Below are 14,519 nucleotides of genomic sequence, written 5' to 3' on the forward strand. Positions count from 1 at the left end.
AAGCCCTAGTTCCCTCCCTCCTACTCCCAGAGTCCCATCAAGGTAAGAAGGTTTTCATCAAGAAGGCCCACCTTCGCTCATTTTCAAAGTTAAAAAAAAAGAGTTTTCAAGGACAACGGTTGAGTACACCTAATACAGCATATTAAGAAAGGACCACAGAAAAGACTAGCTTATCTGGTGAATTTCTCAATTATTGTTACTACTAGCAAGTAGCAACCTAAGTCATCTGTTTTCATACCTAACTCTTTTTTTCTTCGGTGGGTAAGGGGTTAAGAAGGGGAGTTTTCTTGTTAGAAAACTATAAGCATGAGGCCCATATATTAGGTTGGCAATTAAACGAGAACGTGAGAAACAGATAAGGAATTAATCCTGGTACACAGAATAATTCAGATCTTGGTAATCAGAAGATTGTAGTTCTGTAAAGTCAAACATTTAACAGCAGCATAATATGATAATCATGTGTGGAAACATGAAAGCAACCCAAAGGATCAGAATATGCCAGATTAATAGATCAGATGCAGTTTTTTATATTTCAACCTGTTATACAACTTCCTCCTAAGTATCTAGCATTTTGTTTCTTATTATCAAACTTAAACAGCCTATGTCTCTGAGCTGAGACGCGCAGCTTGAATTCACATGCAGACTAACAGAGGGAAAGAATAAGTGGTAGGATTATACATGAGCAGTAAATTTCCTTTGCAATCTGCAACATTTAATGTTGGCATTTTCTTGCTAATGACCCCATTTTAATGGTCATTCGTATCCTACATATGAGCCGAATAAGCTCTAAAACTGTGTACAGAACAAGAGTATTCACTCTTTTTTTTCTTGCTAACAGGTCATCAAAGGTAGTTAAATACGCAAAATCTAGAAAAACACGGCTTAAAGAAGCACAGACATGCATGTATAAAGAAGAGTAACTGTACGAACCTTTCCATTAACTAATAAATACGGAGTGCTTCTTACCGTGCTTACAATCACATTATTCTTCTAGTTAATTGACATATTGGCACTATAAGTATATGAAGTATATAAGTCATACGTGAGTCTGTATCTAATCTATCCTAGGCATACTAATTATGAACCTGCCTCCTTCGGACTACCTAAACATAAATCATCTGTTCACTAAGGAGAATGTGGAAAAGGGAAAAAGGAAAAATGAGCATTAAGTTAAACTGCTTAGCCTATCATTCTTATCTTCAATGAATTGTCTGTCATTTGTACTTTCATCCTTAACTCCATAAATAATAAGCAGAAGCAGGAGGGGATAGCTGACTGTTGTCAATACCCAGTTCACAATCAGCTGGTTTAAATAAGAGACACTATGCACATCAATTTGCCATGCAACTGCTGCCCCGGCACTCTGCACCCCCTTGTAGAAGCCGCTGTACCTGAAACAATTTGCAGACACCGCGTTTCAGCTACCATTTCAAATTTCAATCACCTAAAAAGATATGACCTATGAACTAACTACAACAACAATAACACCACCACTAATTACCTTAGCTTTACTTAAACTAGTATTTTAACTAACAATAAGTCCAATTCCATAAAACATTCAGTGTTCTGTATTCACCAACTAACTACAATAACAATAACAATGACATCATAACATGAATCAAAATGTTATTCCATACCTGCTAAGGGTCTCAGAGTCATCAGCAAGAGCACCAATAATCCAGTATACCATACTTTGGAACATGGCATCCAACAAGCCATAGCTAAAATATAACAAGAAGGGACCAGCATAAGCAGCACCCGAATCCTTAAAGTCCAACTTCTCAGGAACATGATTTCTAGAGTATCTCAGCTGATTAGCAAGACCACCTCCCCAAATTGCAGTCCCAAGCAAACCAACAACCAAAATCCCAAGAAAACCCCTTTTCCTCCTACTCTGAAAGCTGAAATCCATCAAGTATCCAATACCAACAGACCCCAACATCTGTGCCCCCCAATAAAAGACATTATTAAACCCCCTAGTCCTTAAATTAAACAACTCCCCATTTACATTATTAAACTGATAAGTATAGAAAAAATTACTCCCCCAAGCTGCTGGAACAATCAATAACATCTTCCAATTCAAGAACAACTTAAGAATCTCGACAACTTCAGTCGCTACATTCGAGTATTTTATATGAGTACATACACTACCATCATCCCTAATCACCTCACTAGGTGGTAAAATACCCAATGAAAGAATTGCACCAAAACCCATAAAACACATAAACCCAATATAAGTCCCATCATTAACAGAACCAGCTTCACCCCTATTGTAATTCAGTATAAAGGGTATTAACCCACCAATTACACCCCCCATGTTAAAAATACTCCAGAAAAGACTAATATAAGTCCCTTTTCTATTAGTTGTAGGATATGAAGTCATGATTGCTCCTTGACCAGCCCACAGCAAACCAGCACCCACACCCAAAAGTGCACCAGAAACAATAACAAAACTCTGAGAGTGGTGATGATTATAGCTCAAAAATGAGCCTGCATACAGGACATACGTCGAACACCCTGCGAGCAAGGTTAATCTAGGGCCTAATAGGTTGTAAATTCCACCACCCAGAATGCCAAACACAGCAAATGTAGTGTATAGAGCTGTGTTAGCATTGTTGGCTGCTGTATGATCAACCTGACCACCACCTCCCATGCCAGAAAGTGCATTGAACATACCTGGGCAACAAAAACATACAAACCCTATTAAAATTACTTGAATTAATGGGGAATTGTATCTAAATTTGGACATTTTTGGGGTGATTTCTTCTCCCCTTTCCAAACCCATTAATTTAATTGTAAAAGAGGAAAACTTTGGCAATGATTTGAAGTGGGGTTGATTGGTAATTAAAATATGGGTTGATTAACACCCAAAATTTCAAAAGGTGAGAACTTTGGTCGTGATTTATGTAAAATCAATGGAATTAATGTGGGTTGAAAAGGATGAATTTGTCTTGATCTGGGGATCTTCGTGGTCAATTAGTGAGCAAGTTGCCAGCTTTGCACGCTATTTAGAAAAGATTTGATAGTGATTCAATCAAACAGAGTGGGAAAGATAGAATTTTAAATCTTTTTTGTTGAAAAGAAAAGATAAAATTTGAATCTGCTTTAATTATATACTCGTATATGGATCAAGGTTTGTGATTGGGGTAATGGGATCCTATCCTATCTTATTTATCTGTTTGTTTGTTTGTTTTGACGTATGAAGTTGTAATCTTTAGCATCTTAGGACTTGTTTGGTTGACATGAGAATTAAATTCTAATTCAAGGGAAATTAGTTTCCATGTTCAATTCATGGGAATTTCTTAAAATTGTTTGGTTGACACATGAATTTTGATTGACCAAAGGAGGACTAGGTAATTTACTTCCCATGTTTTATAGGAACTCACAATTCCCATGAATTTCAACTTTCTCAATTTTTACTTTTTTATGTCAACCAAACAAGTAGTCAATTTATAAATTCCCATAAATTTCCACTTTCCCCATTTTTAAATGTCAACAAAACAACTTAGTTGGGTGTGACACTGCTTTGCGCCTTTGCACGAATCATCATCATTGAAAATTTGTGATGATTTTTAAATTGTTGTTTGGGCGTTTTTGGTATTATGTACTCCATAAAATGTTGATGACTTTTGTGGTTTGGTATGAGAGTATATTTTCTATTTTTTTAGGTGGGGATGTTTTGAAGGCGCGTTATCGTGGCATGGTTGGATCAAACTCTAAACGCATGATGACATTAATTATGTAATTGATTATAAAATAAATATTAAAAAATAAAGCGAAAGTAACTAAGACCGTTGAGAAATTTTAAGAATAAAGAATGGGAAATGAAACTTTTAGAACATCTATAATCTTAATCTAATCTTTTATATATATATATATATATATATATATATATATATATATATATATATATATATATATATATATATATATATATAAATATAAAGGAGGCATATTTGCTGAAATATTAGAGCGCCACCTAGGATTACTAATGGTTTTGGCCAATGAAAAATAAGATTTCTAATTTATTTTTGAATTAAAAAAATTGAATGCCACATAGATATTTAAATTAATTAATTAATTACTAATATATACAATTCCATCCAAAATCAAACGCTCTAATAATTAAAAAAAAATCTAAAATAAAATTCATCCAAAATCAAACACTACTCTAAAATAAAATTCAATCCAAAATCAAACATTAATCCAATATTAGAGCGCCACGTAGTAAATCTAATGGTTTCAGACAATGAAAAATAAGACTTCAAAATTATTTTTGAATTAAAAAGTCGAATGGATAAATAATTAGGTGCCATGTAGATATTTTTATTAATTAATTATTAATATTTCTTATATACAATTTCATCCAAAATCAAACACTATAATAATTATAAAAAAATCTAAAATGAAATACAATCCAAAAAAAAAATCAATCTAATCTAATATATAAAATATAGAAGTTGATATATATATAGGAGTTTTATTTTAACTTAACAAATTAATAGAAATCGTGCATCGCACGGGCTAAAATCTAGTATCTAGTATATATATAAAGGAGGCATATTTGCTGAAATATTAGAGCGACACCTAGGATTACTATTGGTTTCGGCCAATGAAAAATAAGATTTCTAATTTATTTTTGAATTAAAAAAAATCAAGTGCCGCGTAGATAACTAATTAGGTGCCATGTAGATATTTTAATTAATTAATTACTAATATATACAACTCCATCCATAATCAAACACTGTAATAATTAAAAAATAAATCTAAAATAAAATTCATAAAACTCAAACACTAATCTAAAATAAAAATTCAATCCAAAATCAAATATTAATCCAATATTAGAGCGCCACGTAGGAAATCTAATGGTTTCGGCCAATGAAATTAAGATTTTGAAATTATTTTTGAATTAAAAGTAGAGAAATGTAGATAAATAATTAGGTGTTATATAGATATTTTTATTAATTAATTATTAATATTACGCAAGCACAATTTCTTCCAAAATCAAACACTCTAATAATTAAAAAATAAATCTAAAATGAAATTCGATCCAAAATCAAAACTAATCTAATATAATATATAAAATATAGCAGTTGGTATATATAGGAGTTTTATTTTAACTTAACAGTTTAATAGAATTTGTGCAACACATGGGCTACAATCTAGTCTATAATCTATAATATTATTAAAACTCCAAGGCAAGACATAACATACCGCCATGTGTCGCATTTGATTCAACGTGACATGCCACCACATACACAAATGCGTGGCAGTGTGCTTTTAGCCTTTTAGCTGAATTCCAATTATCCATTCATTTTTTATAAAAATTGTCCCTACCAAGATTCGGACCCATGATCTCTCATTATTCGGACCATCTAAGCTAAATATTTATTTTGTTGATTTTATCATCTTTACCTTTAATATATTGCATTTCAAAGTTACAAACACAAAGACTACAATGAATCTAAACAATTAGTAAAATATATACAAACCAATCAAATAAACCCCTTTCAGTCCTTTCACATATCACTTTGTGGTCTCATGCACCCTCCCCCTTACCTTCTTTAAAAAGTTGACACATATCCCCTATCTATATTAAAAAAAATTCTCACTTTCACCTACCATCTAACTAAATAATAAGTCAATTACATTGTATTAAACTATGTACCGGTCAAACATGTTCAAGTATTCCGAGACGGAGGAAGTAATAGTTATTGGATTGTGGCTAGCCAAAACCTTGACACATAGCTCGAACCAACACGATTCAATGAGTTTCCTCTAATCCTCAAAGACTATTAGCTCGTGAGTATGATTTGCTTCGTAAACATGTCAATCAATAAATGATTTTATGTGATTTTAGGATAAGTAAGCCCTACATAAACACACAGTAAAGCGCTAACACTGTAATCTCTAAAATATGGGTCCATCGGGTATCATTTATTGTTTCCAGTTTTCTGTTTTTTACAAAAATAAAAATCAAAATATGAAAACCACAAAAAATAGTTTTCAGTTTTTTGTTGCCAGTTTTCAAAATCAACAATATTACTACAAGTGTGTCTATTTTTAGTTAATGATTCAATCTAAATTGACTTACTAAATCAAAAACTGAAAACTAATAGTGATACCGATTCAAATCATTGCCAAGGTAAGCATGGAAGCAAGTTGGAGATGTTACTTGGAATATTGCACATCTCACCTCTCACGTCTTTATAGCTATTGGATTTTAGCTAGCCAAAACCTTGTCTGAGAACAGAAGAGGTTTTGGTTAGAACATCGCACAACTCTCAATTTCACATCATTGGATTGTGGCTAGCCAAGACTTAACTCGAACCAACCCGACTTGTCATCCCTATTTAGTACTCCCTCCGTTCTATGATGTTCCTCACTTTTTCATTATGCGCGCGCGGTCTCCAATGCACTACTTTGACCGTTAATAATTTTAATTTCGTATTAGTAAAAATTATTAAAAAAATTGATATTTAGAAAATTTATATTGAAACGAATCCTATGATATCCTACAAGTTAACATTTATACTTTTAATCATACTATTAATTACGGTCTAAGTTTTTAAACTTTGACCATATGAATAGTAAACATGAGGAACATTATGGAATAGAGGGAGTACTTACCAATGAATTTGTTTTATGTTAAAATTTATTATAGCTCATGAATATGATTTTCTTTGCATACGTAAAATCTGTATTTCAAGATAGGTAAGTCCGAAACATATAAAATATAATACACTCGTTAAAGGGTCATCTCAGTACTTCTGTTACACCCATTTGACCCATAAGAGTAAAATAGGTTTTAGCGCACTTGTGTAAAATTTCTTATGTTGTACACGCATTTGCGTGTAGTTCTTACCTTGTTATTATAATTACTACTTACTTGGATCTATTATTTTTAAGTATGGAGTAAATTTTTTTGGGGTCTCATTTATTGTAAGTTACAATAATAATAATAAATATAATAACAACCACGTAATATTAATAATAAATTTTTACTTTAAATATGAATTCCAAAAAAATCATACAGATCCATTCAGATCGAACCAAACAAACACATATCAATCTAGATCAAATTAGCCATATTTACAAGAAATAAAATATTTTAATAGCAATATAACATTCTTAGTAATTAATACTCTGTATTCATTATTTATTAACCAGATTCCTTATGAATATAATCATAGTACGTGCAATGAATCAATGATTTTATGGAAACAACCGTTGGCATGAAATATCCCACTCTTAAGGATTTTTGTAGATAAGATTATTATTGCGTCTTTAATTTGGAAAATCTGATCTAGCTAAAGTAAAGCACGTGAATAATGTAAAAAGTTAAAACGAATAACTTACTATGGAGTATGTGATACTGATACTATAGTTACCGAAGAAGTATTTCCTTAGATAAGATTATTATTGCGTATTAATTAATTTGGATTCTTGGGAAAATTACTTGATGTCAACTATTTTATTCTTTAATTAGTTCTTGCTATAAATTTAGTGATATTATTTTCACACGTTTTTCTTCATTAATTGTAAGACAATCGTTCCCACTAATTACATAATTAAAAAAGCAATATTTATTTATGTTAAGCATATCATCTATGCCTTTGAATTTTTCCATATTTATGATATTATATTTAAAAATGTACAAACTTCATTTCCTCCCAAATATGGAAATTAAGATCAAACAAACGTTAAAATCTTTACAATATATGTAAAATAATGAACTAGATAATATAAAGCAAGTCAAAAATATCATAGTTTGGCAATATAGTTGTCTCAAGTTGTCTTCCCATATTTGAAGGATCTTTAGTAAGTATATAGATTAACTTATTATATATACGGAGTATATATAACACTCTCCCATCCCTTATAAAAACATCCATCTAGTTAAACATTCAACCCAATTCAATCAAAACCCTTGTACATTGTAAACATGGAGGCGAAATTATCATCGCGTTCTTTAGAGTCATCTCCAGGATTATTTCAAAACAATCCTAACAAAATCAAGCGCGATGATAACAAAAACAATAAGATGAAGGGAGCTATGGTAGTAGATACACCTAGCTCGGGAAACACTATGCTCGATCTCAAACTATCGAGCTTTAGCCTTAAGAGCGAGGCTAATAGTGAATTATCCGATCAAGAAGAGAAGCCTTCGACTAGGGTTTTCACATGTAACTATTGCAAAGGGAGATTCTCTACCTCTCAAGCCTTAGGCGGACATCAAAATGCTCATAAGCAAGAGAGGGCCCGCGATAAGATGAGACAAGCCACGGGGTTCTCATCACCTTATAGAAATATTGTTGCGAACAATAATTTGTCGTACCACCCTTATTTAGGTATGTACAATAACATACCTTACGGTGGATATTGCAAAAGGTCACCCCTAGGCGTAGTGAAAACAAATTCAATGATTCATATGCCCGATTATCAATGGCCGACGATAAGTGGGTTTAGGCACATGTATGGTGGTGTACGTCCGTCTAATTATGATAAATTGAGAACCTCGAATAATAATAATAATAATAATAATAATAATAATAATAATAATAATAATAATACCGAGAATTATGCTTTGTTTCACAACTTGAATAATCTTTCAAGATCGTTGCCTGCCCTTGTTGGTGATGGAGATTCAGCTCAAAACCTAAGTAACACGAGCATTTTTCCGATCCTCAAGAGCGATAATTCCGATAAAGAAGACCATCGTCTCGCCGGTGGAAAATTAGATCAAGTCAAGTCTGAGAATTCGTGCCTTGATTTGTCCCTTAGGCTTTGATACATGTCTATAGTAACTACGAATTTGTAGTTAATTATTGTTAATGAAATCAAGCCTATTTTTAATGCTTAATTAGTTTTATAGGTTTCTATTTTTTTTTTGTATTTTAATAAATATGTGGGATAATTAATTTATTTAATACAATTATTACTCAAATTTGTTGTTTCTACTACAACGTTCAATTTTTTATTGGTACAATAGTTCAATGCATGGTTGCAACTTGTATGTTTTATTTCGTCCGAATAAGCCATAATAACGCATTACAAATTATGTCACGGTATAAATGAGAAATAGGAGATTCAAATATGAGATCTACTATTAAGTTCTCGTTTTTTTTCACTTAGTCCAAGATATCAATAGTATGTTGCAAATTGTATGTTGTATACTTGTACGACAAAGTACTTACTAGTAATATTTTTCTCAATCATCATAGAACTATAAAAATATTTTGTTATCCCCCCCCCCCCCCCCCCCCCCTCACCCCATAAATACCACAAGGTCACATATTTTAAGTACAAAGCTGGTATTTGGCCCCGGCAATGCCCCAGATTATTTCGTGAATAACAGTAATTATCATATTTTTTAAATGCAATTTTGTTTGAGTTTTTTCAGAACATAATATTTCTATATTATTTTAATATTATTTTTGCATAGATAACCATGTAAAAGATTATAGCTCAATTGGTTAATGGTCTAGTGTTGAAAGTGGAGGTTGCGGGTTGAAATCTTATGCTATCTATATAGTTTGAGCTTTGATTGTTTTATAGTTTGGGCTTAAGTTATAATTTTATATTTATATTTTCCAAAAATTAGCTAGGATTGCTCTATATTTAGGGCATATGAAACATTTTTATATGACCTGATTCTTACATTAGGTACTCCATGTTAGAATTAGTGTGTACAGGCTACTCGTATCAAACAATTGAAAATCGAAACTGAAAAACCTATTGCACATTTGCACCAGGTTCCCAAATTGACAGCAGCTTTTCGGTAGGACCGCCCTACGGGCGCGTGTAGGAAAGACCGAGTGAGTCAACCACGCGCGCGTGGCCTCACGCGCGTGGCCTCACGCGCAGTATAAGTAGATTTTTTTCTCTCTCCTTCATTCTTCTCCTGCAATACGCTATTCTTCATCTTCTCTTTGGTTTCTCTTTTCTCTCTCCTCCTCCTCCCACTCCCACCTCATTTTCTCTCTCTTCTCTTCCTCCTTCCATCGCAGCCACACCACCGTTGAAATAGTGGCGAAGCAACAGTGATGAAGTAGGTTTTCAGATGCCGACGGCGACGCAAGACCTAGATCCACACGGAGTAGCGGCGCTCGATGTAGATCGGAAAACTGCGGAAGTTAGGTCGCCGTTGAGGTAATTCTTCAATCTCTATCCAAGTCTCTCCTTCATATTCTTCACTTAGTTAGATTTTTGATAAATTTTGTTGATTTTTTTCAACGTCTTTGGTGGGGAGGCTGAAGAAGGAATATGAAGAGTGAAGCGAAATCGCTTCGCGACGGAATCCACGGCGGTGGTGGTTAGGTTGGCGGAACTGAAAATGGCGAGGACGGCGGCGGCGTTGTCTCGGAATTAGGTAACTCTTTCATCTCTCTCCTTCATCTCTCCTCTATTCTTCAGTTATTTTAGATTTTGATTTTTCAAATTAATTTTTGAAATTAATTTAAGTGAATTTAGGTTTTTGATTTTAGGTCTTTTTTGCCTCTGATTAGTTGCGGTAGCGGTGGTGGTTTATCATCTGAATTCTTGATGAGTCATGGATCCATGATTAATTTGTTGTTGCCATTGTTTCTTCAGTCCCGCCAACCACCACCGGTGTATTCGTCGCCTCCACCGTGCTATCAAAGAGATTTCTCATATTTAGTTATGTTTTTGTTGTGTTTATTTTTCAGTATGAATTAGTTAAGTCATGGTCATATTTAGTTAAGAATTTGATTTGTTTAGTTAAGCTTTGTGGAAGTTGTGGGATTTCTCAATGATTTTGGGACAGACATGAACGTGGACTAATATCAACAAGAAGAGATTGACTGGTTCTAACCTAGTGAACTGGTAAAATTCAGGGGTTGTACTGATAATTCTTTTTTGTTTGTTTTAGTTATATTTTTGTTATACTTAGTTAAGAATAATATCATGTTAGTTAAGAATAATGTATGTTTAGTTAGGATTAAATTTGCTTTAGTTACATATTACAATTAGATTTGTTTTATCAATCTGGTAACTGATAATACACCCTCAAACTCCCAGAGTTCTGCAACTACACGCATTGTTGTTGTCAATTTGGTGTACAAGGCAGGAAGATGGATAATGATCCTTCCACATTGCAGCCCCGGCATGGACGGCATTACAGTGTTTGTGACCGAGCTATATTTGGCCACAGACCGAGTGATATCAGGCAACATACGACTCCATCATGAGTACTGATGCTGCTGGTGCTGCTCTTTCTCTCTGCAGTTTTGTTACTCCCTTTGCAAACTGGAGAACATCCTGCAACCGTATTTCCCTTTCGATTTAGTAATATGGCAACTGCTGGACAACCCTTCACCATTAAATAAAGTTAGGGAGTACATGGAACTGCACTAGCTGCACCTTCTGTTGGTCTGACAGAGAGTTCAGCAGCCTGGTTGGATAAGGAGTTGTCAGGTGGGCAAAAATTGGGAGGCCAGACTTTGAGTTGTTGAGATGATTGTTGATTTGGTCTGCCTCTTGAGCACTCTCTAAGCGTCGACGCTTCATCAAGCTTTAATGTGCTTGTTTTTCTTTAATTTCATTTAGTTATTCATGGAATTAGTTAAAAGATAAAGATGTATTGTTTTTAGTTATAATATGTTATGTTTAGTTATAAAATGTAATGGTTTAGTTACTTCTTTTATTGGAATTTAATTAAGTCACTTTGTTTTAGTTATACTTGAGTTATATTTAGTTAATAATAACTTTCGTTTAGTTATGATTAAATTTGTTCTAGTTAAGATTAGATTTGTTTTTAAGTTAGAATTATTTTGTTTATGGAATTGAGGACCATCATGCCGTTTAGTTTATTTCCGGGTCTTATTCCTCTTTTACACACCAAAAAAAAAAAAAAAAAAAAACTCAATTGCTTAACTAAAATGGTTTCATTGTTTAACTAATTGGTTTTATTGCTTACTTAATTGGTTTCATTACTTAACTAATTGAATTTCAGGCGTAACAAACTTTATATTTGTAAATTATTTAATTTGTTCCATTGATTAACTAATTAGTTCCAATGCTTAACTAATTAGTTCCAATGCTTAACTAGTTGTTTCTATTGTTTTAACTAATTTGTTCCATTGCTTAACTAATTCGTTCCATTGCTTAACTAATTATTTGTAGTGCTTAACTAATTGAATTTTAAGCTTAACTGATTGGTTTCATGGTTTTAACTAATTCGTTCCATTGTTTAACTAATTGGATTTTGGCCTTAACTAATTAAATTTCAAACTTCACTAATACTTTCATTATATATGTAAACTTATTGGTTCCATTTCTTAACTAATTGGTTTCGTTGCTTAACTAATTCGTTACACTGCTTAACTAATTGGGTCCATTGCTAAACTAATTCGTTCCATTGCTTAACTAATTGGATTTCAGGCTTAACTAATACTTTATTTATACTGTAAACTTATTGGTTTCATTGCTTAACTAGTTAGTTACAAAGCTTAACTAATCGATTCCAATGCTTAACTAATTGGCCTCAATACTTAACCAATTGGCTCCATTGCTTAACTAATTGGTTGTATTTCTTAACTAATTAGTTTCAGTGCTTAACTAATTGGTTCCATTGTTTTACTAATTGGTTGCATTGATTAACTAATTAGTTCCAGTGCTTAACTAATTGGTTTCTTTGTTTAACTAAAACGATTTCATTTTTAACTACAACTTTTGAAATCATAACTGAAACTTTAAAACATACACGGAGTAACAAATATTCAGAAAAGGTTAACTAAAACTATTTTAAGAAAAAAAAGTAAGAAAAATCTTAAACAGAACGAAATAATTCTTAACTAAACCTAAGAAAATCATAACAAAAACCCAGAAATTCTTTTTTCGAATTTCTTTTTTTCCGAACTTTTTTTTCCCGAATTCCTTTTTTAGATTATTTTTAAAAAAAAATTAAAGTTTTCAAACTTTTTTTGGTACTAACTAAACTAGTGTAAAACATAACTAGACTAGTGTAAAACATAACTAAAAGTAATAAAATCTTAACTAATCGAATAACAAAATAGATAAGGTACAAAGACAAATAGTTAAACGTATGAGTTGAATAGTTATTATTTTTAAACAAACTTATTATTAACTAAAACTCTTAAAATATTAACTAATTGGTTTAATAGCTTAACTAATTGGTTTCAATTCTTAACTAATTGGTTTCATTGCTTAACTAATTGGTTTCAATTCTTAACTAATTGGTTTCATTGCTTAACTAATTGAATTTCAGGCTTAACAGTACTTTCTTTATATCTGTAAACTTAGTGTTTTCATAGCTTAACTAATAGGTTATATTGCTTAACTACTTGGTTTCAATGTTTAACTAATTGATTCCATTACTTAACTAATTAGTTTAATTGCATGTTTAAAAGTGTGCATCTTAACTAAAACCATGAAATTCGTTGTCTAAAACTCAAAATAGGTAAATAAAACTCAAAAAATTTTAACTAATTCCTAGAAAATCGTAACTAACACTAAAGAAATCTTAACTAAAACTCAAAAAACCTAAAAAGTGATTATTAATTAAAACAAAAATATATTCTCAACCAAAATAAATTTAACCTTAACTAAAACGACAATATTCATAACTAAAACAAAATAATTCTTAACTAAAACTTCTTAAACCACGACTAAAACTCCGACAAATGGAACACAAAAAATATTAACTAAACCTCCCAAAATGTTGACTAAAATCATATGAATTTTAACTAAACAATTATTCACTTAAAAAAATCAACTAAACCATTTATTTCTTAACTAAATACAGGAAAACCATAACTAAAACATTACAATTCTTAACTAAAACGAAATTAAACACCAACAACAGCATAATCGACCAACAAAGTAGCGCTTCCTTCCAGCTACGAAACCCTAGCGAGGCTTAGCAGCTTCGCTTCGTTCGCCTCGCAGCCACCGCATGACTGAAGCGCGACTTCTCCTTCCTCTGCTTGCGGCAGCGGCAACCACCACCATCAACCAATGGCAAATCCGCCTCCTCCTGCCATGAATTCAAAAATCAAAAAAATCTAAATCAAAAGAGGAGATTGGAAAAACTTAATCAATTCAATCGAAACAAAACAAAATCAAATCTAAATCAACAAATCAACATGTCAACATGTCAAAGATAAAGAATCACCTCATAACGAACACCTCATATTCCTCATGCAATTTCCTAACCAGGTTGTCCGACGAGGAGCAGCAGCAGCCACGACGACTCATCGCGCAACCTCCTCGGTCTCTCCTCTCCTCTTCCCGAACATCGCACGATCTCCTTCCTCCCTTCACCGCTGCTCGCCGGCCACCACATTCTCATCTTTCCGGCAAAATTAATCTACAAAATCAACAAAACTAAACAATAAAAAGGAAAATCAAAACCCTAACTAAATTAAATGAAGAATGAAGGAGAAATGAAGGAGACAGATGGAAGCCGAGTGAACAATTCTCACCTCCGCCCTAACCGCCTCGCCGGTATCCTCCGCCGTCGACCTCGATTCTCCAGA

At 32.7% G+C, this 14,519-nt stretch overlaps 1 protein-coding gene and 1 long non-coding RNA gene across 3 annotated transcripts; one reads left to right on the forward strand and one right to left on the reverse strand.

Moving 5' to 3' along the window:
* Window positions 1-905: 905 nt before the first annotated feature.
* On the reverse strand, window positions 906-3,406 carry LOC110797859 (UNC93-like protein 1). Its single transcript, XM_022002985.2, has 2 exons — window positions 1,638-3,406; window positions 906-1,391 (listed from the first exon to the last, which is right to left on the reverse strand). The coding sequence occupies exons 1-2, from the start codon at window positions 2,783-2,785 to the stop codon at window positions 1,166-1,168; spliced, it is 1,374 nt and encodes a 457-aa protein (XP_021858677.2). The 5' UTR covers window positions 2,786-3,406; the 3' UTR covers window positions 906-1,165.
* A 6,363-nt stretch (window positions 3,407-9,769) lies between these two features.
* Window positions 9,770-10,526, forward strand: LOC130468961 (uncharacterized). Of its 2 annotated transcripts, none has more exons than XR_008929333.1 (4): window positions 9,770-9,818; window positions 10,011-10,152; window positions 10,253-10,372; window positions 10,474-10,526. It is a non-coding gene; the product is annotated as an uncharacterized lncRNA (long non-coding RNA). The 2 variants fall into 2 exon arrangements; XR_008929332.1 differs by lacking the exon at window positions 9,770-9,818 and adding an exon at window positions 9,847-9,866.
* Window positions 10,527-14,519: the final 3,993 nt, after the last annotated feature.

The sequence above is a fragment of the Spinacia oleracea genome, chromosome 3 (assembly GCF_020520425.1).
Source record: "Spinacia oleracea cultivar Varoflay chromosome 3, BTI_SOV_V1, whole genome shotgun sequence".
NCBI classification, from domain to species: Eukaryota; Viridiplantae; Streptophyta; class Magnoliopsida; order Caryophyllales; family Amaranthaceae; genus Spinacia; species Spinacia oleracea.

Excerpts from the sequence above, each read along its gene's own strand:
- LOC110797859 (XM_022002985.2), bottom strand. The coding sequence starts at position 2,785 with ATGGGTTTGGAAAGGGGAGAAGAAATCACCCCAAAAATGTCCAAATTT. Across the intron at positions 1,392-1,637 it reads GACTCTGAGACCCTTAGCAG|GTACAGCGGCTTCTACAAGG; the intron begins GTATGGAATAAC and ends AAATTGTTTCAG.